Raw genomic sequence first — 22,675 nt, forward strand, 5'->3', positions numbered from 1 at the left:
ACAGGGGCTGAGGGGGCCTTTGTTACACCACTGATGGCACAGCTTTCAACTTGGATCGCTGGGGATGTTTGTGAATTTCAGAAGTTCATTAATCTACAGTTGCACACAGGTGTAAATTTGCGAGAACAGATTTACATATTTGTTTGTGAATTGGGCTCCCCATGTCCCCATAAGTGGAAATGTATGACTCATAAAATATTTTATCGTATGTACATCATTTCAGGCTGAAAAGGTGTCATTTACCATGCAAATAAAAATACAAATCTGGATGAACCGACGGCCTCTCGCTCGATAGGGCAAAATCTTAAATCGTCTTGTTCAGTCAGCATGCAGTGTCCGGAGTATTCTGAGATCCCAGAGACATTCTATACCAGTCCTTGATATGAGGACGGCGGTCTGAAAAGTCTTCACATTCAATGAAAGAGCTATCAGAAGGTAACAACATTATTTTGTTTAATCAAAAAGGCGAATAATAGTGAAATTCATGTTCAGAAATAGCACGAAACGAGATGCTACACATTACACAATCAAGTAATGACAATGATTTGTATTGAAAAAAATTACATTTTAAAAATAAAATAGGGCACCAATTAAGACACAAAAGTCATACGTTATATAAATACTTTGTTGACCATTTAATTTTGTTTGAATACTTATCAAGGATAATGTTTGATTTATTCATAAACACGTTTACGTACCGCTGACGTATTTTTGTTCTGTTAAGTCAGTGATGCTCAGCAGGTCTCCTCCTTGGGCCTGGCAAGAAGACCGCGCCTCACCCCAGGAAAGGGCAGCAAAAGTATTGAACTGGTAACAGATGTCCAAGTCAGAGCTCTTCTCCCAAAAGTAGTCGCATCCTGGGTCTGCACAAAAAGATAATGTTAGTGTGAGACAAATAATACTGCGAAGTATAGAAATGCTGCTTCATCTTTGCAAAATGTGTAAACCTTCAAATTTTCATGTCAAGTAATGTAGGACTTGTAATTACCACCACACGATTGAGCTACGCATCATCGATTTATGTGCTTTTTTAAGGTGCGTGGTTAGATGCAAAGGGATCCTCGGAAGATTTGGACCAGGGCGCATATCTTTTAGTTATGGTACGCGTGGAGGGCACTACATGCAAATGAATTTGCTCGAGCAATGCCTGTGGTGTTCACAACAACAGTTCTAGCGCAGTTTGACACTAGAAATACACTAGGGGCATATTTACGAGCACCTTGCACTGCCCTTGCATCACTTTTTGTGATGCAATGGCGGCACAAACCACCACATCATATCTCTGAGGCCACTCAAAGCCCCTTTGCGTGGCTTTGAATGGCTCCATAGACATCGAGTAAGGCAAAGCAGTGTTGCCTTACGCTGCAGAAGGGAGGCGTTCCATGGGCGTGGGCAGTGCGGTGGGAGTTCCCACACAACACCCATGTTGCTCTGTCGTGCACCAACCCCCTTAAATATGATCCTAGGCCTGCAGCTTTAGCAGGTTTAAGCTAGACAGGAAAGAGGGAGCCGGCAAGTGTGGATATAAACGGCTGTTATTTTAGAGTAGTACCTCATGCAGTTCTATACAGTATCTTTAGGTGAGATATAAATGCTCTGCTAGACTGAGCTAAGACGTGTTTGAGAAAGTCACATGTGAACAACCAAAGGAGGCCAGTCAAAGAAGGGCTAAAAGAACAAACTCAAAGTTCTATGTATGTTGTTATAAATAGGTCTCTTTGACAATGGACAATCAAAATCCAGATCTAAAATAGTGCGATGGATGGCCAGCTCCTTCCTAGGGATTGGCACAGGATGAGAGGCAACAGCAGCCAGAGGCACGATGAACAAGTTTCCTCAGAATCAGGAACTACTTTAGTTACCCCACAAGATCTGCAAAATACCCAAGACCAGCATCACTGTCAAGCCCAGCAGAAGGAACAACCTGCTAACCTGGCCACAAAACTATGCCAGACGGACAGCATGGTACAAGAAGCCAGGGCATTTTTCTTCTTAGGATTACACCGTTTGCATACTTTTCACCCATGGTAGACTTGATTCAAGCAGAAACTGACTTGCCAGAAGAATGAAATTGGATCTGTACTGCAGGGGTATGCACACTAGATGTGACTTCAGATACCATGTGGAAAATAGATTGAGTTGGTATCCCTTATGTCCTTTGTACAAAAGGGCATATCTCAGATGCAGGTTTGTTGCAGAGGACCACTCGGGCTTAGTGTGTAACATCCCTTAATTTTCATGAGACTTATGTGTATTATGTGAATAAAAAAGGTTTTGATTTCTCCAACTACTAGAGCATGCAGGTATATTAGCCTTCTGAAAGGCAACACATTTCTCAAAGATTTGTGGTTATATGTCTTACCGGTCCTGAATGTATGTATTCAGGATCCAAAGAAAATAAATGATACATGAGGCATAAAGTACCCGTTGCTGTACATAATAAGGACATTACAGTTCACCAAGGAGTTCTATAACCATATAGAGAAACGAGGCTGACGGCCAATTCCCTTTATAAGGTTATAGAACTCCGAGGTCACTTACAATATCCTTATCATGTGCAATAAGGGGTGCTTGATCCCATATAACACATGGTCACACCATCATCTTCCCCACAAACTACTTAAAACCTTGTTGGGGAGGTCTTTCAGAAAGAGAAAGCATGTTTTCAAACATGAATAAAAATAGAACGTTTAGTGCAAAATTAAAGACATCAAAAACCTGTTAGATATTTGTTACAAAAAGATATCAGAAACAGTTCAGTACAAGTTGTTAAAAAAAAGCTGCAGTAACTCATAATGTGTGGGAACATGCAGAAAGATTCTAACTGTTCTATAATTGTCGAAGTAGTGCAAAAATAAGCGTGTTCTTTCTGCTAGTCACTGTAAAATAGAAAAATAGAGCAAACGAATGAAAAGCAGTGTTTAGTTTTTTTTGCTTTAAACACCTACTGCAATTATGCTCCGTGACCTGACCTCCTGGCTCTGGCAGCAGGCATTTTGACGTCAGAACTCAACTACAATAACTTGTAATAGTCTAGTTCTGACGTCTTGTAAAGATGTGCATTTATTTATACAGCGACTCCAGAATCCTATGTATTGTACAACCATAACAGAATACAAGCACAGCTGATAGGTATTAGAGATAGTTTCCCTCTGACAAACTTTATTTTCAGTGGTCATCTACAGGGATGAAAAATGTACTGAATAGGATGAGATTAATTCCGTACCAGAGGACTAATATACAGTTAAAAATATCAACAATGATTTCATTCCATGCAGCGCTGGGCAGTAAATGGTAGGTTTATGATGAACATTCTGGCTAGGAGAACCTTTCAGTATGAGGAAAAAAATTATCCCATTAGAAAATCTTCTTTCTCTCTGCAGAACTGTGGTGGTCATTCTGACCTCAGCGGTAAAAGGCACTTACCGCCGGTCAGAAGACCGCCATAACACTGCTGCGGCCGCGGTAAACCGCCACGGTCATTCTGACCCGCAACTGCCAAACCGCCAAAAACCCGACCTCCACTGAAGGCCGCCACACCAACGGTTAGCGATAAACTGGAGATGACCAAACCTCCACCGTCACGCCAACAGAAATACGCCCATGCCATTCCGACCCACGAATCCACGCGGCGGTCATTCAAACGCGGTATTCCATTGGCGGTACACACCGCCGCGGTCAAAATACGCACCCAGCTCCAAAAAATAGCCATATTGGACAATTTGAAATACACACACCTGATACACATACATGCACCACTCCCACACATCCAATCAACTATAAAACACACACCCACATCACCCACAACCCCCACTACTAGAAAATCGGAGACAAGGCGAGAGACAGAGAGAGAGAGCACAGCGAACGCAAACCACAACACACAGAGGAACTCAACATCATCACCCACACTACATCCACGCACAAAACACCACACACCACCACACTCATCACCACAAACACCACCCCACACCTCATCCACACCACCCCATGGCACCCCAAAGACAGCCCAGGTTCTCGGACCAAGAACTCAGGGTGATGGTGGAGGAAATCATCAGGGTAGAGCCCCAGCTTTTCGGGACACAGGTGCAGCACACCACAATAGCCAGGAAGATGGAGCTATGGCAAAGGATCGTCGACAGGTTCAACGCTGTGGGACAGCATCCCAGAAATTGGGAAGACATCCGAAAGCGCTGGAACGACCTACAGGGGAAGGTGCGGTCGATGGTGTCGTGACACAACATCGCCGTGCAGAAGACTGGCGGCGGACCCCCACCCACTCCACCCGAATTCACAGCATGGGAGGAACAGGTCTTGAACATCCTGCATCCTGAGGGCCTCGCAGGAGTAGGCGGAGGAATGGACTCTGGTAAGTCTAATCTCAACTACTTCATCCCCCCCACCCACCAGCATGCCAACCCACACCCCCACCCTCACCCCCAACCCCCCATCACACATCCTCCCTGCTAATGTCTCACCAGCACAACCCACCCATCCCAACACCAAGCCCTGAATGCCACCACAAACTATAGACACCCATCACCTAAGCATGACCACTGCACATACCCATCCCCCCCACAAACCACCCTCACAACACCTCCCCCAAGGGAATGCCAGCACTGGGGGACAAGGGCACCCACACATCGCACGCTATAGCACACACAGAACCAATAACCATACTCTTTTACCCCTGCATGACCCGAACGCCAACACACCGGCCAGGAGGGTCCAGAAATGTCCATCCAACCCCCAGAACAGGCCCCCAGTGATGACAGCAGCTCTGTCGACCTGGAACCAGATGACCAGCCCGGACCATCGGGGACCTCTGGACAGTCGGTTCCCCTCAGACAGGCACAGGCCACAGCAGACCTACCCCCCTCTGGGAACACCAGCACAGCACCCACCCAGCGGGCCCATGCCTCTGTTTCCAGGACAGGTCAAGCAGCGGTGTGTCTACCACTACAGGGCACCCAGGGTAACCTACCACCCCAACAACAACAGGGACCTGGGGGCAGTGGTAGTGGGCACACCGTCCAGGGGACAGAGGTCCAGGAACAAAGGGGAACTGGGAGGGCTGCTGTGCGACAGAGGGAGGACAGGCCTAGGGAACCCACTGTCCAAGAGGCCCTCACCACCATCATGGGAGCGTACCACCACTCCCAAGAGACGATGGCGACGGTCCTGGCCAGGTTCCAGGAGATCCAGGCCATGCAGGAGGAACAGTACATGGGGTTCCGGGAAGAACTCCGCAGCATCAGTTCCGCAATGGGTACAATCGTCGTGGCACTCAACCTGATTGTCACCACATTGCGGGACCATGTGGCCCCTCAAAGGGCCCCTGCCACTAGCATGGAGGAAGAACAGCCGACCACCTCCGCCGGCGCTAGTGGACAGGAGGCACCTACACAACAGCAATGGGCCACCCGAACCCCACCCCCTGCAGAACAAGAACCACCCCGCAAGAAAGGCCTGAGATCTAGGAAGAAGACAGAGTAGGATGTCAAGACCCCCGCCATGCAAGGATACCCCCGGATGTCATCCCACTGTCCCACTTGTTCACCCTGTCCAACCTTAGATTGCCTCTGCTCCATCTTCCACAGCCATATGGACAATGCACCTGTGAGACTGAGAGTCTGGACTCTGCCATGGACAGTCCTCCACCATCACCCATCCCCCTTTTCAAACTATTCCACAATATTTGCACTTCAATAAACACAATTATTGCACAAAATCCATCTGGAGTCTGCCTTTTTTTTTAAACCAAATGTATTAGACAAAACCAAACAAAATTGTCCAGTTACATTGTGATGACAACATACCAGTGTCACACAGCTGTAGTCCATGGGGAAACAAAGCAGAGGTCACGCCGTGGGGCCCACATCTCTGAAATTGGAAGGGAAAATCACAACTCAGTAACCATACACTGGGGGGAAAGGTCAGACAGTAGAGAGCCAGTACTGTAAAAGTTAATTTAAAATGCTGGTGTGGAGTCTTACCTGTGTGTTACTGAAAATACTGCTGTATCACTGTGTCCCTGTTGTCTGTGTCGTCCTCTTCGTCTTCCTCCTCTTCACTCTCCGCAGGCTCCACAGCTGCCACAACACCACCATCTGGACCATCCTCCTGCAGGAAAGGCACCTGGCGTCGCAAAGCCAGGTTGTGAAGCATGCAGCAGGCCACGATGATATGACACACCTTCTTTGGTGAGTACATTAGGGATCCACCTGTCATATGCAGGCACCTAAACCTGGCCTTCAGGAGGCCAAAGGTCCGCTCGATCACCCTCCTAGTACGCCCATGGGCATCATTGTACCGTTCCTCTCCCCTTGTCCTGGGATTCCTCACTGGGGTCAGTAGCCACAGCAGGTTGGGGTAACCAGAGTCACCAATTAGCCACACACGGTTTCTCTGTAGCTGTTCCATCACATAAGGGATGCTGCTATTTCGCATGACGTACGCGTCATGCACTGACCCTGGGAACTTGGCATTTACATGGGAGATGTACTGGTCAGCCAAACAGACCACCTGGACATTCATGGAATGAAAACTTTTTCGGTTCCTGTACACCTGTTCACTGTCTTTTGGGGGGACCAAAGCCACATGGGTCCCATCAATGGCACCAATGATGTTGGGAATGTGTCCAAGGGCATAGAAATCACCCTTCACTGTAGGCAATTCCCCCACCTCAGGGAAAATGATGTAGCTCCGCATGTATTTCATCAGGGCAGACAACACTCTGGACAATACCTTGGAAAACATAGACTGAGACATCCCAGATGAAATGGCCACTTTAGTTTGAAATGATCCACTCGCCAAAAAATGGAGTACTGACAGCACCTGCACTAGAGGCGGAATCCCTGTGGGTTGGCGGATGGGTGACATCAGGTCTGGCTCCAGCTGGGCACACAGTTCCTGTATAGTGGCACGGTTAAGTCTGTAGGTGAGTATGATATGTCGTTCTTCCATTGTCGACAGGTCCACCAGCGGTCTGTACACGGGAACATTCCTCCGTCTCCTCGCAAGTCCCAGCGGACGGTGCCTAGGAAGGACAACATGGAGCACGGAGTCAATCAACCCACAGGTACGTTCCCACAGATTGCACAGTACACGAATCTCTATGCAGTGAATGGCTTGTATGAGTGTCGATGCAAGGCCTAGGCATGTGTGACGCAGTAGGAATTAAGCCATGTGGGCCCTTGAAATGGCGGCTGCCTGACCTGTGAAGTGTGACAATGTGATGTGAGCTCATTGCGGTGGCGTGGCACACCGTGGCGGTATGCGGTCGAAGACCGCGGCGCAAAGCCGCATTGGATAACATTGAACCCTATGGGTTTCAGGAGCCAATGGCGATGTGCGCCGGCGGTCGCGGTACGCACCGCCGCGGCCGTAACCGCCATTTTCTATCTGCTTAATCACTCGAGACCTGATCATCCACAGGAGAGGACCTATACTGCAAGTGCTGCTGTGACCTCGGTCTGGAAGTGATAATGGCTGCTGCGACTGGGGACAGGGCCCCCGCCTTCAGTTCCGAAGAGTTGGAGAAGCTCGTAGACGGGGTCCTCCCCCAGTATGCGCTACTCTACGGTCCTCCAGACCAACAGGTGAGTACACGGGGCCAATGCTTAGTGGCCAATGCCTGGGATGAGTGGGGTGGATGTACGATGGAGGGGAGGGGAGCGAATGAGGAATGCATCGCACGACAGATGAGAGCATGTGCCACATGGCAAGTTTGGGGAGGGGGGGCTACTCACATCGACCATGCAGAAAAGTGATGATGTTTCTTTTCCCCCCCTGTACATGTCACATAGGTCAGCGCCCATCAGAAGATCGAGATTTGGCGTGCCATCGCCAAGGACGTCCGGGCCCTGGGGGTCCACAACAGACGGGGCACCCACTGCCGCAAGAGGTGGGAGGACATCCGCCGCGGGAGCAGGAAGACCGCCGAGGCTCTGCTGGGGATGGCCTCCCAACCTAGGAGGGGTGCCAGTCGTACCTTGACCCCCCTGATGTCCCAGATCCTGGCGGTGGCCTACCCCGATTTGGATGGGCGCTTGAGGACATCACAGCAGACACAAGGGGGTGAGTACCAGCACATTCAGCTATATTTGCGCGCAGTGGAGGTGCCTGGTTGGGGGAGGAGGGCTGTGGGTATCCCTAGGCCAGGGCGATTTCTGTAGTCTAGGCCCCTCCGTGAGGCATGGCCCTGTGCCCCCACCCCCCACCTCTGTAGGGTGCCTAGTAAAGCTAGTCATGGACCTGTATTTTCTATGTGGGCAGTTGTCGCCCATAGGCTTATAGGGCATGTCCCAATGATTGAGTAGTGTACCCCAAGTGCGCAGCGTAGTGCAGGGGGCTTCTGTGTCTGTCCTCTCCGCCAACAGTGTCCCCAATGCATGCACTCAACTTGTCTTTATTTCTCCACCCCCCCCCATTTTCTTTGTCATTCTGTTAATGTGTGCATTAGCATCATCAGGTGGAGGAGAAGTGGCATCGGCGCAAGAGGGAGCAGTATCTCACATTGCCCCGGAGGGCCATGCAACCGACTCCGAGTTGACCAGTGAGACGGAGGGCGAGGGGGGCTCCACCACGGAGACCCGTGCAGACGTCAGCGACACCGACACGTCCTCGGATGGGAGCTCCCTTGCGGCGGCGGCAACATCCGTGCCCACCGCTACAACAGGTACAGCCGCCACCCAGCGCACCAGCTCCGCCCTCCCAGCAGCCCCTCAGCGTTCGGCCCGTGCCCGCACGGCCAGGAAGCCGGCCATCTCCTTCACCCCAGGCACCTCAGGCCCTGCCCCAGTCACCCCTGCTGCCCTCAGTGAGGAGGTCATTGACCTCCTGAGGACCATCATTGTTGTGCAGTCTACCCTTTTGAATGCCATCCAGGGTGTGGAGAGGGAGGTGCATCAAAGCAATGCATACCTGGAGGGCCTTCATTCGGGTCAGGCTGCCAGCAGCGATCGTTCAACGCTCTGGCCTCAGCACTGACGGCAGCCATTGTCCCTGTCTCCAGCCTCCCTCTTCCAACTCCCTCCACCCAGTCCCACTCCCCTGTTCCTCTGCCTATCCCCTCCACACCTATAGACCAGCCTGCACGCACCTCAACACCCAAGGGCAGCTCATCCAGACATAAGCACCACAGATCACACAAACATTCACCCAAGCAACATCCAGATGCAGACATGCCAACAGCCACTACCTCCTCTGTGTCCCCCACCTCCTTGTCTCCCTCCTCCCTCCCTATGACGTCTCCACTCACACCTGCATGCACACCACCATCAGCCAGTACGCCCATCACCACCACACACTCCAGAACAGTCCGCACACGTGCAGTCACCACCCCCACTGCCATGTACACGTCCCCTGTGTCCTCTCCCAGTGTGTCTGTCACCCCCTCTTCCAAACCACACAAACGCAGGCAGGCACCCACCCAACAGCCTTCCACCTCACGACAGCCTCCGTCACAAGCACCTGCACCCAAAGACAGCACACTTGACTCTCCTACAACCACATCCTCTTCCTCGACACCCATACCCACTCCAGCTACCCTTCCCATTGCTCCCAAAAAGCTTTTCCTGTCAAAATTGAACCTCTTTCCATCACCTGACCCACCCCCTCCATCTCGTAAGAGTTCCAAAAACACCTCAGCCACCACCAGCCCTGCATCTCCGAAGACCATAGTGCATGGCTTTTGGAGTCTGCCAGCTCCTAGGGCAGGAACATCGGCCAGCAGCAAGGGGACAGCCAGCCCCCCCCCCTGGGAAGAGGACCAAGAAAGTGAAGGGCCGGCGCGACAGGCCTGAGACGGCTGCCCCCAAGGACAGTAGCCTTGCCCCGTCACCTGCCACATCCAGTAAGGGAGGCAAGGGCCAAGAGATTCTGCCAAGGAGGGCAAGGGCAGCAGGGCGGACAAATCAGGAAGCAGCCGACCTGGCCAGGAGGGCCCCACCAGCCCCATTCCGGGTGTGTCGGAGGACACCCAGGGGCCCAGGACTCCATCACAGGAGGGCCCCGCAACAGAAAGGTCCGATGCTGACTGAGCGGGAAGTATTGGCCAGGTGTGGTTCCCTCGAAACACAAGACAGGCACCGCTGAACAGGGGCCGCCGTGAGAAGCACCGCTGAACAGGGCCCCGCCAAGACAGGCACCGCTGAACAGGGCCCCGCCGTGAGAAGCACCGCTGAACAGGGCCCTGCCAAGACAGGCACCGCTGAACAGGGCCGCCGTGAGAAGCACCGCTGAACAGGGCCCACCAAGACAGGCACCGATGAACAGGGCCCCGCCGTGAGAAGCACCGCTGAACAGGGCCCCGCCAAGACAGGCACCGCTGAACAGGGCCCCGCCGTAAGAAGCACTGCTGAACAGGGCCCATCCTATCAAGCACCGCTCCGCTGGGCCCTTCATCTCAAGCACCGCTCCGCTGGGCCCTTCATCTCAAGCACCGCTCCGCTGGGCCCTCCTGTCAAGCACCGCTCTGCTGGGCCCTCCTGTCAAGCACCGCTCCGCTGGGCCCTCCATCTCAAGCACCGCTCCGCTGGGCCCTCCATCTCAAGCACCGCTCCACTGGGCCCTTCATCTCAAGCACCGCTCCGCTGGGCCCTTCATCTCAAGCACCGCTCCGCTGGGCCCTCCTGTCAAGCACCGCTCCGCTGGGCCCTCCTGTCAAGCACCGCTCCGCTGGGCCCTTCATCTCAAGCACCGCTCCGCTGGGCCCTTCATCTCAAGCACCGCTCCGCTGGGTCCTCCTGTCAAGCACCACTCCGCTGGGCCCTCCTGTCAAGCACCGCTCCGCTGGGCCCTTCATCTCAAGCACCGCTCCGCTGGGCCCTCCTGTCAAGCACCGCTCCGCTGGGCCCTCCTGTCAAGCACCGCTCCGCTGGGCCCTCCATCTCAAGCACCGCTCCGCTGGGCCCTTCATCTCAAGCACCGCTGGACCATTGGCAGGCCCGGATCTGTGTCGGGCAGGGCTTCACGAGGCACTCTGGCCACCATGCCTCCTCCATGACCAGTGGAGTCTGTAATCCACCTGATGGACTGTGGCTTTGCACTCCCCAGGATGGTCCAGTGGGCAGCCCACCCACTGTAGAGACTTGAGAGACTGTGGCTTTGCACTCCCCAGGATGGTCCAGTGGGCAGCCCACCCACTGTAGAGACTTGAGAGACTGTGGCTTTGCACTCCCCAGGATGGTCCAGTGGGCATGGAGGAGCTTTGTGGATCTGGCGTCGTGGAATCATGTGGCTGAGGTGCCCCCCGTTCCCTTCCCCCTGAGGTGCCTGTAGTTTATTTTTGTGATGCCCCAGCAGTGTTCTCTCCAATGGACTCGGTCTCGTGTGTGGGCTTTGCCCATGTGTTGATGCACATTGGCCCACGAACATTAGAAGGTTGCCAAACTGTGCCAGACTTTTGCAACATATATATATAGTTAATGATGTAAAAAAAAAATTGATATATTTCATACTTCACAATACTTAAATTTCCTATAATATACTTCAATTTTTATAATCATTTCCTTTTGTCTTGGCATTATTCTTTGGGGTTTGGGGGTGTCACTCTGACTTGTTAATCTGCATTGGTGTGTAGGTATTTGGGTGGGTGTATCGCGTATGTGTTTGCCCGTAACCTTTCCTCCTCCCCCCTCCCCTGTGTCGTAGGTGCAGTACTCACCGTTGTCGTCTGCGCCGACGTTCGTGCTCCTGGTAGAAGAGCAGGAAGGCAATGGCTGGGAGGATGTGGAGTTCCGGTTCCATGCTGTCCCGATTCCGCGTGGAGTGTGTCGAGGTGAGCGTTTTCCGTTAGAAAAGTCTGTTTCCGCCATTTTTTTATCGGCGGGGCTCCCGCCCCGGAAAAGGGGGCGGATTAGTGAGTCGTGATAGGGTGGGCGGTACATTGTCTGCCGCCTGGCTGTTGGCGGTGACCGCCGCGCTGTTTGTTTGTGCCGCCGTGGCGGTCGGAGTGTTAAAGCGGCGGGCTGTGTTGGCGGTTCCCGCCAGGGTCAGAATTCCATTTTTTAGACCGCCAGCCTGTTGGCGGGTTGGCCGCCGCATTAACACCGACCGCCAGGGTCAGAATGACCCCCTGTGTTTCGTTATGTTTGAGAGAAAGCTCCTATCGATTAGGGTGAAATAATTTTTGTTGTGCCTACTGGAAAAAGCACTGAACCCAGTACCCCTGTCCTCCATTTCTTTAACCTAATTGCTTTGAGGGTTGGCACATATTTGCTGTTTGTCTAATCTTTCAACCTTTAATAAACATCAGCTATTCTTACTGCTCTGGACTGGCCATCTGGATACCTCTGAAAAATAATCCATTCCTAAGAAATCTTCAGGCACCGGTGCTACTAGTCTCTAAGATCTTACGAGCAACACAGAACTGTCTCATTGGAATTTCACCACTATCGACTATGTATATTTGAACCCCAACCAATATAGCTCAAGTGCCCTCGATTTCCTGGTGCCTCTCAAGCTCTAAAATCCCTTCCTCAATTTTAAAAGCACCAAATGGTACATAAAATAAGTTACAGATTTCAAATCCAAGAAGTGGATCCTGAAGCATAAATGGACCAAAGGATTTACACAAACTAATAAGCTATTGTACACTAAGGATTTCGAGTATAAATGCAAAAAAACTATTATCCTACATTACTTATTGACTCTTGCTGTCATTCAAAAACACTCTTCAAATTATTTTGAGAATTTCCTAATCTATAACCGAACCCAGTCAATTCTGACCTCTCACAACAATCATACAATGAGTTAGCAGATCACATTGTGAAGAAAGAGCGGGATCTCAAGTGTTGGGATGGAAAAGTCCCTCGCATGGTCATGGATAGGTACCACTGCCCTGAGTGCCCTCAACTAGAATGATGTCTGGATCCCTTGTGCTATTTTTTGTTGCTATGTGCAAACACGGATTAGGCGTTTGAGCAATGACATAGGCTTGTCTCACTGATTGTGGTCTGTTTGGACCGGCAGGGCATCGAAACTGCTACCCTAACAGTGGTGTTGCCATAGTTGAACTCTTGCTCTAGGCAAGACTGCTGGTATAAGGATGACAGCACTTTTGTTTGTAGGTGACTAGGCCAATCCTACAGGTCACAATTGTCGGCCCAACCCACCCGGCTCACAAGCAGTACCTTACTAAAAACCAAAAACCAAAATAGATTAAAAGGTGATTTGTGACAGCCTTTACTCATGGACTCAAGATTGAGACTTCTCAGGGGAGTCATGGTTAAACAGAGATTACCCCTTTCTCACATAAGCAACATGGCTCAGTTACACACAGGAAATGAAAGAGATGCAGTGAGGTTTTCAATAGGTTTTATTAACAAGACTGCAATCTACTGTAAATTGTATGGGCTGCAATGATGAGGATAATGAAGAATGAAAGAAACAGAATTGTGAAAACGAGAATCGTGAATACAAAGACCCTCACCACCTTGCAATATCATAAGATGTAAAGCAGGTGTGAAATAAACCCTAGAATGATGAACTGTAATCACGTAATCAAGTAATTTACTTATAAAGCGCGCTACTCACCCGTCAGGGTCTCAAGGTGCTGGGGGGGAGCTTCTGGTTGAATAGTCATGTCTTGAGGCATTTCCTGAAAGTCAGGAGGCCCTGAATCTGGCGTAGGTGGAGCAATAGGGAGTTCCAGGTCTTGGCGGCGAGGTGAGAGAAGGATCTTCCTCGGGGGACGGAGGTGAGGGCGAGGCTGGCGGAGCGGAGCTGGCGGACGGGGGTGTGGAAGGTGACTTTGTTGTTGAGGTAGGCCGGACCTGTGTTGTGGAGGGCTTTGTGTTTTGGATACGTTGCATTTTTGTTTGTAGTTTGGTCGTGGTTCCTGCATAGAGTGCATTGCCGAAGTCCAGTCGGCTGCTGACCAGGGCGTGGATGACTGTCTTTCTGGTTTCGACGGGGATCCACTTGAAAATCTTGCGGAGCATGCAGAGGGTGTTGTAACAAGAAGAGGAGACTGCGTTGACCTGCTGAGTCATGCTGAGTGCTGAGTCCAGGATGATTCCCAGGTTCTGTGCTTGGGTGGTGGGAATGGGCACGGCTCCTAGGGAGGTAGGCCACCAGGAGTTGTTCCAGGTGGAGGTGTTGATGCCGAGGATGAGGATCTCTGTATTGTCCGTGTTTAGCTTGAGGTGGCTTGATTCCATCCAGTTGGCGATGGCATGAAGTCCATTGTGGAGGTTGTTTCTTGCGGTTGTGGGGTCTTTCGTGAGGGAGATGATCAGCTGGGTGTCGTCTGCATGGATACTATGTTGATGCTGTGGGGTCGTGCGATGTTGGCAAGAGGAGCCATGTAAACGTTGAAAAGTGTTGGGCTGAGGGAGGATCCCTGGGGGACGCCACAGATGGTTTTGGAGGATTCGGACAGGTAAGGCGGAAGGCGGACTCTCTGGGTTCTGCCGGAGAGGAATGAAGAGATCCAGTCGAGGGCCTTGCCGCGTATCCCGGCGTTGTGGAGGCGTGTTCAAAGGGTGTGGTGACAAACGGTGTTGAAGGCTGCGGAGAGGTCCAGGAGGATGAGTGCTGCGGTTTCGCCTTCGTCGAGCATGGTCCTGATGTCATCTGTGGCAGCAACGAGTTTGGTCTCCGTGCTGTGGTTCTTGCGAAATCCGGATTGGGAGGTATCGAGTGCTTTGCTGTCTTCCAGGAAGCGGGATAGTTGGCTGTTCACGATTTTCTCAATGACCTTCACTGGGAAGGGGAAAAGGGAGATGGGCCGGTAGTTTTTGGGGTCATCTGGGTCCGCTTTGGGTTTCTTCCACAGGGCGTTGACATCTGGGTGTCTCCAGCTCTCCAGGATGATGATGATGTTGGCATGGAGGAAGGGGGGGCGATGATGTCTCTGGCTTTGTTGAAGATCTGGTGCGGGCAGGAGTCTGAGGGGGAGCCGGAGTGGATGGAGGCCATGGTGTTGATGGTGTCTTCATTGTTGACGCGGGTCCTGGAGCATAGAGGGTTGGTGTTGCTTTGTGCGTTGGGTTCGTGGTTGTCTGTGGTTGGCTTGTGGGTCTGGGGTTTGAAGCTGTTGTGGATGTCTTCGATCTTTTGACAGAAGTAAGTGGTGAGGGAGTTGCAGAGCTCCTGTGATGGCAGGGGTTCGTAGGAGCAGGGCCGGTGGTTGGAGAGCTCTTTGTTGTTGTGAGCGTTGGTGTCTATGCAGCTTTTGTAGTAGGTTCCTTTTGGTGGTGCGGATCAACTGGTGATGTTTGCGGAGGGCAGTCTTAAAGGCGATGTGGTTGGATTCGGTGGGTGCAAGGCGCCAGGTCTTCTCCATTCTTCGGCATTCCCGTTTGGAGGCCTGCAGGTCGGGGTGAACCAGCTGGCCTTGGGTCTGTGGTGGATGTTTGAGGGTTGTTTGAGTGGTGCAAGGGTGTTGGCTCAGTCTCCTATCCATTGATGCAGGTTGGTGGTGCCTGTTTTGGGGTCCTGGGAGGAAGTGCCTGGGTGAGGGTGGAGATCAGCTGTTCTGTCGAGATTCTGTTCCAATAGCGACAGGGGGTTGAGTGGTGAGGTGGTGAGTGACTGGCTTCTGGAAAGAGAAATGGATGCAGCAATGGTCGGTCCAGTCGAGTTTGGTGGTGTAGCTGAAGGAGACGTGGTTGCTGGCTGAGAAAATGGGGTCGAGTGTGTGTCCTGCGGTGCGGGTGGGCGACGTGACGAGTTGCTTGAGGCTGAGGTTGGTGAGGTTGTCGAGTAGGTTGGTGGTGTTGATATCGTTGTTGTTTTCTGGGTGGAAGTTCAGATCGTCGAGGAGGATGTAGTCAGTTGAGGCAAGGGCTTGGGCTCTGATGGTGTCGGCGATGTCGGCGCAGAAGTGAGGTCAGGGGCCTGGGGGTCTGTAGACCAGTGTTCCTCTGAGGGTGGTGTTGGCGTTGACGTAGATTTTGAAATGGAGGTGCTCGGCGGAGTTGTTGGTGTCGTGGGAGCTGATGGAGACTCTGATGGTGCTTTTATCGACTATGGCGATTCCTCCTCCTGGTTTGTTGCTGCGGCCTCTTCTAGTGATCTTGTAGCCTCCAGGTATGGCCATGGCTATGTCTGGTTCCGAGGCTGAATTCATCCAGGTTTCGGTGAGAAATGCGACGTCAGGCGATGATGAGGCCAGTAGATCCCAGGGTTAGATTGCGTGCTTGTGGACGGAGCGGGTGTTGAGCAGAATGCAGCTGAGGTGGTTGTCTGTAGCTTTGTGTTGGAGCTTGGTGGTTAGGTTGCAGGTGAAGTTGCAGGCTTTGTAGGAGAAGGGTCCTTTGGTGTGCTTCGGAGTGGACTGGAAGCAGATGGAGGAGCATCCTGGATTGAGGGCGTGGAGGTCATTAGCTGTGTAGCGGCGATTGGTGGTGCGGGGGGCGCGTGGGCCAGAGGGACTGGTGCTGGGCACGGTCTTGGCACGGACTGGGGCAGACAGGCTTGCCTGTGGCGCGCCAGCTGTACATGCGTGCCGCGGCTGCCATAAGAGGGGAGGTGGGAGGGAGTGGCAGCTTGGAGGAGGGAGGGGAACCGGAAATGGGAGAGCAGGGGGGGCAGGGCCGCAGGGGCTCAGCGGCGGGAAAAGGTGAACAGAAGTGGAGGGAGGGGGCCGGGGCCGCAGGGATGCAGCAGCTGGGGCCGAGCAACAAAACCAAAAATAGAAAGGAGAAAGAGGAAAAAAAGGGCACCTGGAGTAGAGGCGGCAGAGGCGGCGGTGTAGGGAGCGACCTGCCTGAAGCAGGGTCAAGGGTCGCTCTCTTCACCGCACCGCGGCTGCCATAAGAGGGGAGGTGGGAGGGAGTGGCAGCTGGGAGGAGGGAAGGGAATCGCAAATGGGAGAGCAGGGGTGGTGGCCGCAGGGGCTCAGCGGCGGGAAAAGGTGAATAGAAGTGGAGGGAGGGGGGCGGGGATGCGGGGACGCAGCGGCTGGGGCCGAGCAACAAAACCAAAAGTAGAAAGGAGAAAGAGGGAAAAAAAGGGCACCTGGAGCAGAGGCGGCAGAGGCGGCGGTGTAGGGAGCGACCTGCCTGAAGCAGGGTCCACCCAATCTCTAACCTAAAGAGAGCTAGGTGTATTAAACCTAATCTGCCAGTACTGTTTCCATGAGTAGAGCCCCTCCAAACCTTGTTACCTAGGAATAAGGTCTCTAGATCAGACTCTGTGGTGACACGAAGACTGGTTCTGCATCAACGCGACGTGTAGCATAGATAGCGTCAATGGCATTTGGTAGGAATCCCTTTGATAATCTTGTCTGTGTGAGATGTATTTTTACAGATCTTGTAGGACCCCTGACAAAGGTATGTTCCCAAATAACAGATAAGAAGGCATGCTTTGGGCGGCAATTATATAAACAATTCCCTGAAAGGTACATTATATTACTGTCATACGAAAGAGCGAAAGTACCTGATGTGAATACCTACGTATCTCATTTATCTTTGACACTGATAGTGACGCCTTTACAGAGTGGCACTGATAAAGTGAAACTAAAACATCTTCCTAACTATAAACATGGCAGCCATCTGGGAAGAAATAATTAAATAAATATGCTAAAACAGCAAGCTAAGTAGGTTAAAGGTCACTAGGTGATGGGGTACAGGCCTACAAGCCAGAAGGCTAAGCTAAACTCCTGATTTCCATTAAAACTAAATAGGATCTATTACACCCTCCCCATTGCCGTAACAAGTATGACGCCATTATGATGACGCCAGAGAAAGTGAAGTCACCTAAGCTAAAATGCTCTGGACTAAAACAAGCTAAAATCATATTAAGACACAACTAAAATCTAATTAAAGACTTGTTAAAATAGCTAAAAAATACAAAAGACACAATGTCGACCACAACAAGCACAGCAGGCCAAAGTTAAAGGCAATGTTTGGCAAAACTTTGAAACTTTAGAATAGACCAATGATCAAATTTATTCAAAAGTAGTCATGATCTTGAAGAATGTCTTCAAAGCCATCAAAAGGAAAGGCATTCAGGAAAGAAGCCATATTGTCGGATGTTAGATCGATGACAGGATTGGCAGACGGATCCACGGAGCAGTAGTATGCAGCAGTCTCAGGCTGAGGATCTCCTGTTAAACCAGCACCATCCAAAGTGCCCAAAGGAGCCAGACAGTCCACTAAGGGCGGTTCGGAAGTAGCCTCGTGAATCAGCCTCAGTCTCATGGGGCACGACCGTGAATGAACCCTCATCTGGAACATCAACAATTCTCTGTCCACAGGAGGCACTGACGGAACAGCAAGGCACACCGAAGGAGATGTTCAAAAAGGCACCAGGTGCAATGAAAGACTGGTTGCACACACCATAAGACTGGTCGAAATGATAGTGACCAATCATGCTCCAATTCTTCCAGCAACAGAGCACCAAAGAAATGTACCATGTGATCACAACACAGTTGGGCTGGTGGTAGTTGCTCTGTCACTCCGCTTAGCTGGGAAGGCACAACCACTGCGTATCAGGAACAACAGCAGCAGTATCCCGCCGATCAATGCTAAAGTCACAGGGAAACCGCCAAACACACTGGAAAAGAATGAATGGATGGCTGAAGGAATGACTTTGAAGACAGTCTGGAAGATGGACACAAATCCAGACTCTACAGCCTTAAAGAAATGGGAAATCCCCATAGTGCTCGAAGTGTTGAATTTTCTGGATATCAGCTCTCCAAAGTGCTTGGGGAAGTAGGTATTTAATAGGGATTGTATCTCGGATGATAATCTGGCTATCTGGAGAGCATACGTTTCTCTAACAGATGTCAATGCAACTTACTTCTGGGACAGTGGTGCCTTCAGTCTGCTCAGCTTGTCATAATTTACATTAGTAGTATCAGTATGAGACCACATTTCTGCTACTCTTATCTCTTGTGTGGGGGAAATAAAACATGTCCGCAACACGTTGCGATCTTAGAGACTGAAATTGCACAGGCAATTCATGGTCTCATAGCACAACAGCTTTGTTTGTTCAGGACCACATAACTTTAATTTGAAAGTACTTGAAATGCTGGACGAATCAAAGGGACCCTTCAGAAAACAGGCCAAGTTTGCGACCCCTGCATTGCAAAGGCCATGAAGGGACACATGTTTGCAAATCGTTGCATGACTACCAGTAGTTTCACATTCACTTCCACTATAAAAGACCTTTGTTTTGCCATTCAGACATTTATATTCAAAGGGCAACTCCCACTCTTCTTTAATATAGCTATCGCCTAGTCGCTCGTTTCTGACCATGGCAGGATGTTTTAAGTATTTCGAAAAATGAAAGGTGGAAATGGGCAGATTTATAATGCCATGTACAACCCATACTGTTGATTGACTTTCTACGACTGTGAAAGGAAACTTTTCTAGTTTTTCTATGTGAAGCATGGTGAAACTCACTTCCCTTTTAGCCATTGTCTGTTGTTCCCTGGATAAATTAAAAGCAGCAAACAAGTCACTACTGTTAATATACTGCCATGGAACGCAGCCATTCTTCAGAATCTGTAATGTCCAACCTAACAGCATTATGGAACAGCTGACTTTGTCCATGGTGTAAAAAGGACATGTCATTCTGAACGATGCCTACTGCAGATTACACTATGTTATTAAGGGAGTATATTCTGTTGGACAGAGTGTTCATGCCATTATCTACAACAGGTAAAGCCTTTCCCAACTTTCCTTCATCAATCTGCCTTAAATGTGCAGCAGCTTCTATTTGAGAAAGCTTCCACATCTCATTGTATATTGCATAGATGAATCTTTTACAGCGTGGCTTCCTTGGACCTAACAAGAAGTCCTGTAAGTCTATGGGGGTCATTCTGACCCTGGCGGCGGAGCACCGCCAACAGGCTGGCGGTGCTCCCACGAGCATTCTGACCGCGGCGGTTCAGCCGCGGTCAGAAGCGGCAAGTCGGCGGGCTCCCGCCGACTTACCGCTGCTCGGGGGAATCCTTCATGGCGGCGGAGCGCGCTCCGCCGCCATGAGGATTCTGACAGCCCCTACCGCCATCCTGTTCATGGCGGGAAACCCGCCATGAACAGGATGGCGGTAGGGGGTGCCGCGGGGCCCCTGGGGGCCCCTGCCATGCCCATGCCAATGGCATGGGCACGGCAGGGGCCCCCGTAAGAGGGCCCTGCAAAGTATTTCAGTGTCTGCCTTGCAGACACTGAAATACGCGACGGGTGCAACTGCACCCGTCGCACCCCTGCAACTACGCCGGCTCAATTCTGAGCCGGCGTCCTCGTTGCAGGGGCATTTCCTCTGGGCCGGCGGGCGCTCTTTCGGAGACCGCCCGCCGGCCCAGAGGAAATGTTTAAATGGCCGCAGCGGTCTTTTGACCGCGGTGCGGTCATTTCACGGCGGTACCTTGGCGGACGGCCTCCGCCGTCCGCCAAGGTTAAAATCACCCCCTATATCTTCAGAAAGAGTATTAAGATGGTCCTTAACTGCTGCTAAGGTGTTAGTCTGTAACGACTGTTGGCACAGTTTACCCACACTAAGGGCCTGATTACAACTTTGGAGGAGGTGTTAATGCGTCCCAAATGTGACGGATATACCACCAGCCATATTACGAGTTCCATAGGATATAATGGACTGGTAATACGGCTGGTGGTATATCCGTCACTTTACCGTCACTTTTGGGACGGATTAACACCTCCTCCAAAGTTGTAATCAGGCGCTGTATGTGGTAACTATACCTGAGTGCTGACCCGAGACAAAGCAAATCTTGAAACCCCAGGGGGAATTCACAAAACACGTCTGACACCCATTCATGTCTACAGGCCACAATAACCACCCACTGGGACTGGAATGTGAAGAATTACAGGTACCAGCCTGACCCTTTGCATCGAATTCTTCCTTTGTGACGTTGATGAAGGACTGCCAATTGGTGAATTTGCCGGTGTGGGGATACTAGGCCCATTAATTTCTTTCACTTTTGCTAACCCTAGACAGGACGTCTGTTGAATTGTGTCATTTAAAAAGATGTTTTGCACAGGAAAAAGGCACACTCTAAATAAAGCTTCCCTACACTGAATTTGCCAATCTTATGTTCCCCATACACTCTTAACATCAATAGTGTTCTTTCAGTATTTGTAGCTTTCAACTGCAAGTCAGGAAACAAAGGAATTTAAATAGATACATTTTGTGTTTGTTAGCAAAATGTCCCTAATTTTAGAAGGTGGTAACTTTAAATAGTATGACTCTGCATTCTTTGCCAGGAGTTAAGCAGCACGAGTGTGGAGGTGGCAGCACACTTTGTAGTAACTCACACTTATCATACATCAGGTTAGCATGTTTGGTGTGCAATGCCTGTGTATATATGCATATGCTAAGTGTATGTGTGCTGTGAATGGAACAATACTTGAAAGATGTAGTGCTGTGCAGTGTATGTGTGTTATATTCATGTTCTGGGTGCCTGTGAATGAAACAGTACATGGAAGATGTAGTTGTGTACACTACATGCGTGTTATATGTATGTGCTGGGTAAATGTGTGCCTGCGAATGGAACAATACATGGACAATTCTAGGTTCCATTTTGGGAGACCCATGGCTGACTGGTGGAACATGAGGAGGTAGAGTAATCCCCCCAGACAGATTTGTGTATTTTGGAATTCCTCTGAGCTAGGTGAGACACACCGTAGAAAGAGAGAGAGCTAGGCTGTTCAGTATACTTCAAAGGGTGCTCTTTGATTCAGAGAGAGGTCTGGGAAAGGGTCCTGGGCACCACCCAGGAAGAAGATAGAACTTTTCTGTGAAAAATAAAGAGTAGGGCTGAGGACCTGGGACAACATTTTGAAACACATATCACTGTGGCTGACAACCAGCTATGAAGCTCTAGTCACTCCCATGGTATATCTTGTGCGGATATCAGTTTTGGAGTTGTTTTGGAGTTGCTCCTGCTGTGACAGGCTGCAGGGAAGGGCAGGGCAGAGAAGAGGAGAGAGCACTTCAAAAGGAAGCAGGCTCCCAACACACATTTGCTGTCTGGAATTGGACTACAAGAAGGAGAGCTTGAGGTCCCCAACATTGTTAACAGTCAAGCAGCCAGTCAGGCTGTGGGAGGAGAAGAAGCTGCTCTGCAAGACTTCTGCCCGTGTCTAGGGTCCCCCAGCTGGGTGAGGGCTCATCACTGAGGGAATCCAAAACACCTGCCCCTTGAGAAAGGAGCACCAATGCCTTCCTGCTGGCCAAGACCAGTGTGCCCTGTGAGGAAGAGGAGTGTGCTGGTGGAAGCAGGGTACAGTGGGAGATCCTTGCAATTGAATCCATGAAGAGAGGTCTGAGGAGACAGCTTCTGCACTGATGGGGTGTACCTCGTGTGTAGAGGGAGGACGGTCACCCTATTTGCCAGGTGGGGCTGCTGTGCAAATTGCTACTGAGCTGATTAGACCATAGCCCTTGTGCAGGTGAAGTTAGCAAACCTGTATGCCAATTAGGGCCACCTTGAACATTAAGGCTGTACATATTGGGCCATAGCCTGTGTCCGGAGTAAAGTAGAAACCAGTATGCTGGGGGATGGCCATCAAGACTGCTGCCGTGCTGATTGGCCCATAGCTCATCTTTGGAGTAAAAGTAGTGACCCATTATGCCAGGTTGGGCAGGCATAAAGACTACTGCTGTGCCAAACAGGCCATAGCCCGTATCTGGATTGAAGTCTGTGACCGGGTATGCCAGTTTGGGCCACTGTGAAGATTGCTGCTGTGCCTACCGAGCCATA

The 22,675-nt window shown here is 50.9% G+C and overlaps 1 protein-coding gene across 1 annotated transcript in view; it reads right to left on the minus strand.

Annotated features, from left to right (window-relative positions):
* PLA2R1 (phospholipase A2 receptor 1) overlaps nt 1-22,675 on the minus strand; it is a 1,061,792-nt gene that overhangs the window by 908,532 nt on the left and 130,585 nt on the right. Inside the window, exon 4 of the mRNA XM_069224206.1 lies at nt 699-863. Within this exon, the coding sequence (XP_069080307.1) occupies nt 699-863 (165 nt within the window). The remainder of the gene's footprint in view (nt 1-698; nt 864-22,675) is intronic.

This window comes from Pleurodeles waltl, chromosome 3_1, assembly GCF_031143425.1.
Source record: "Pleurodeles waltl isolate 20211129_DDA chromosome 3_1, aPleWal1.hap1.20221129, whole genome shotgun sequence".
Taxonomy (NCBI): Eukaryota; Metazoa; Chordata; class Amphibia; order Caudata; family Salamandridae; genus Pleurodeles; species Pleurodeles waltl.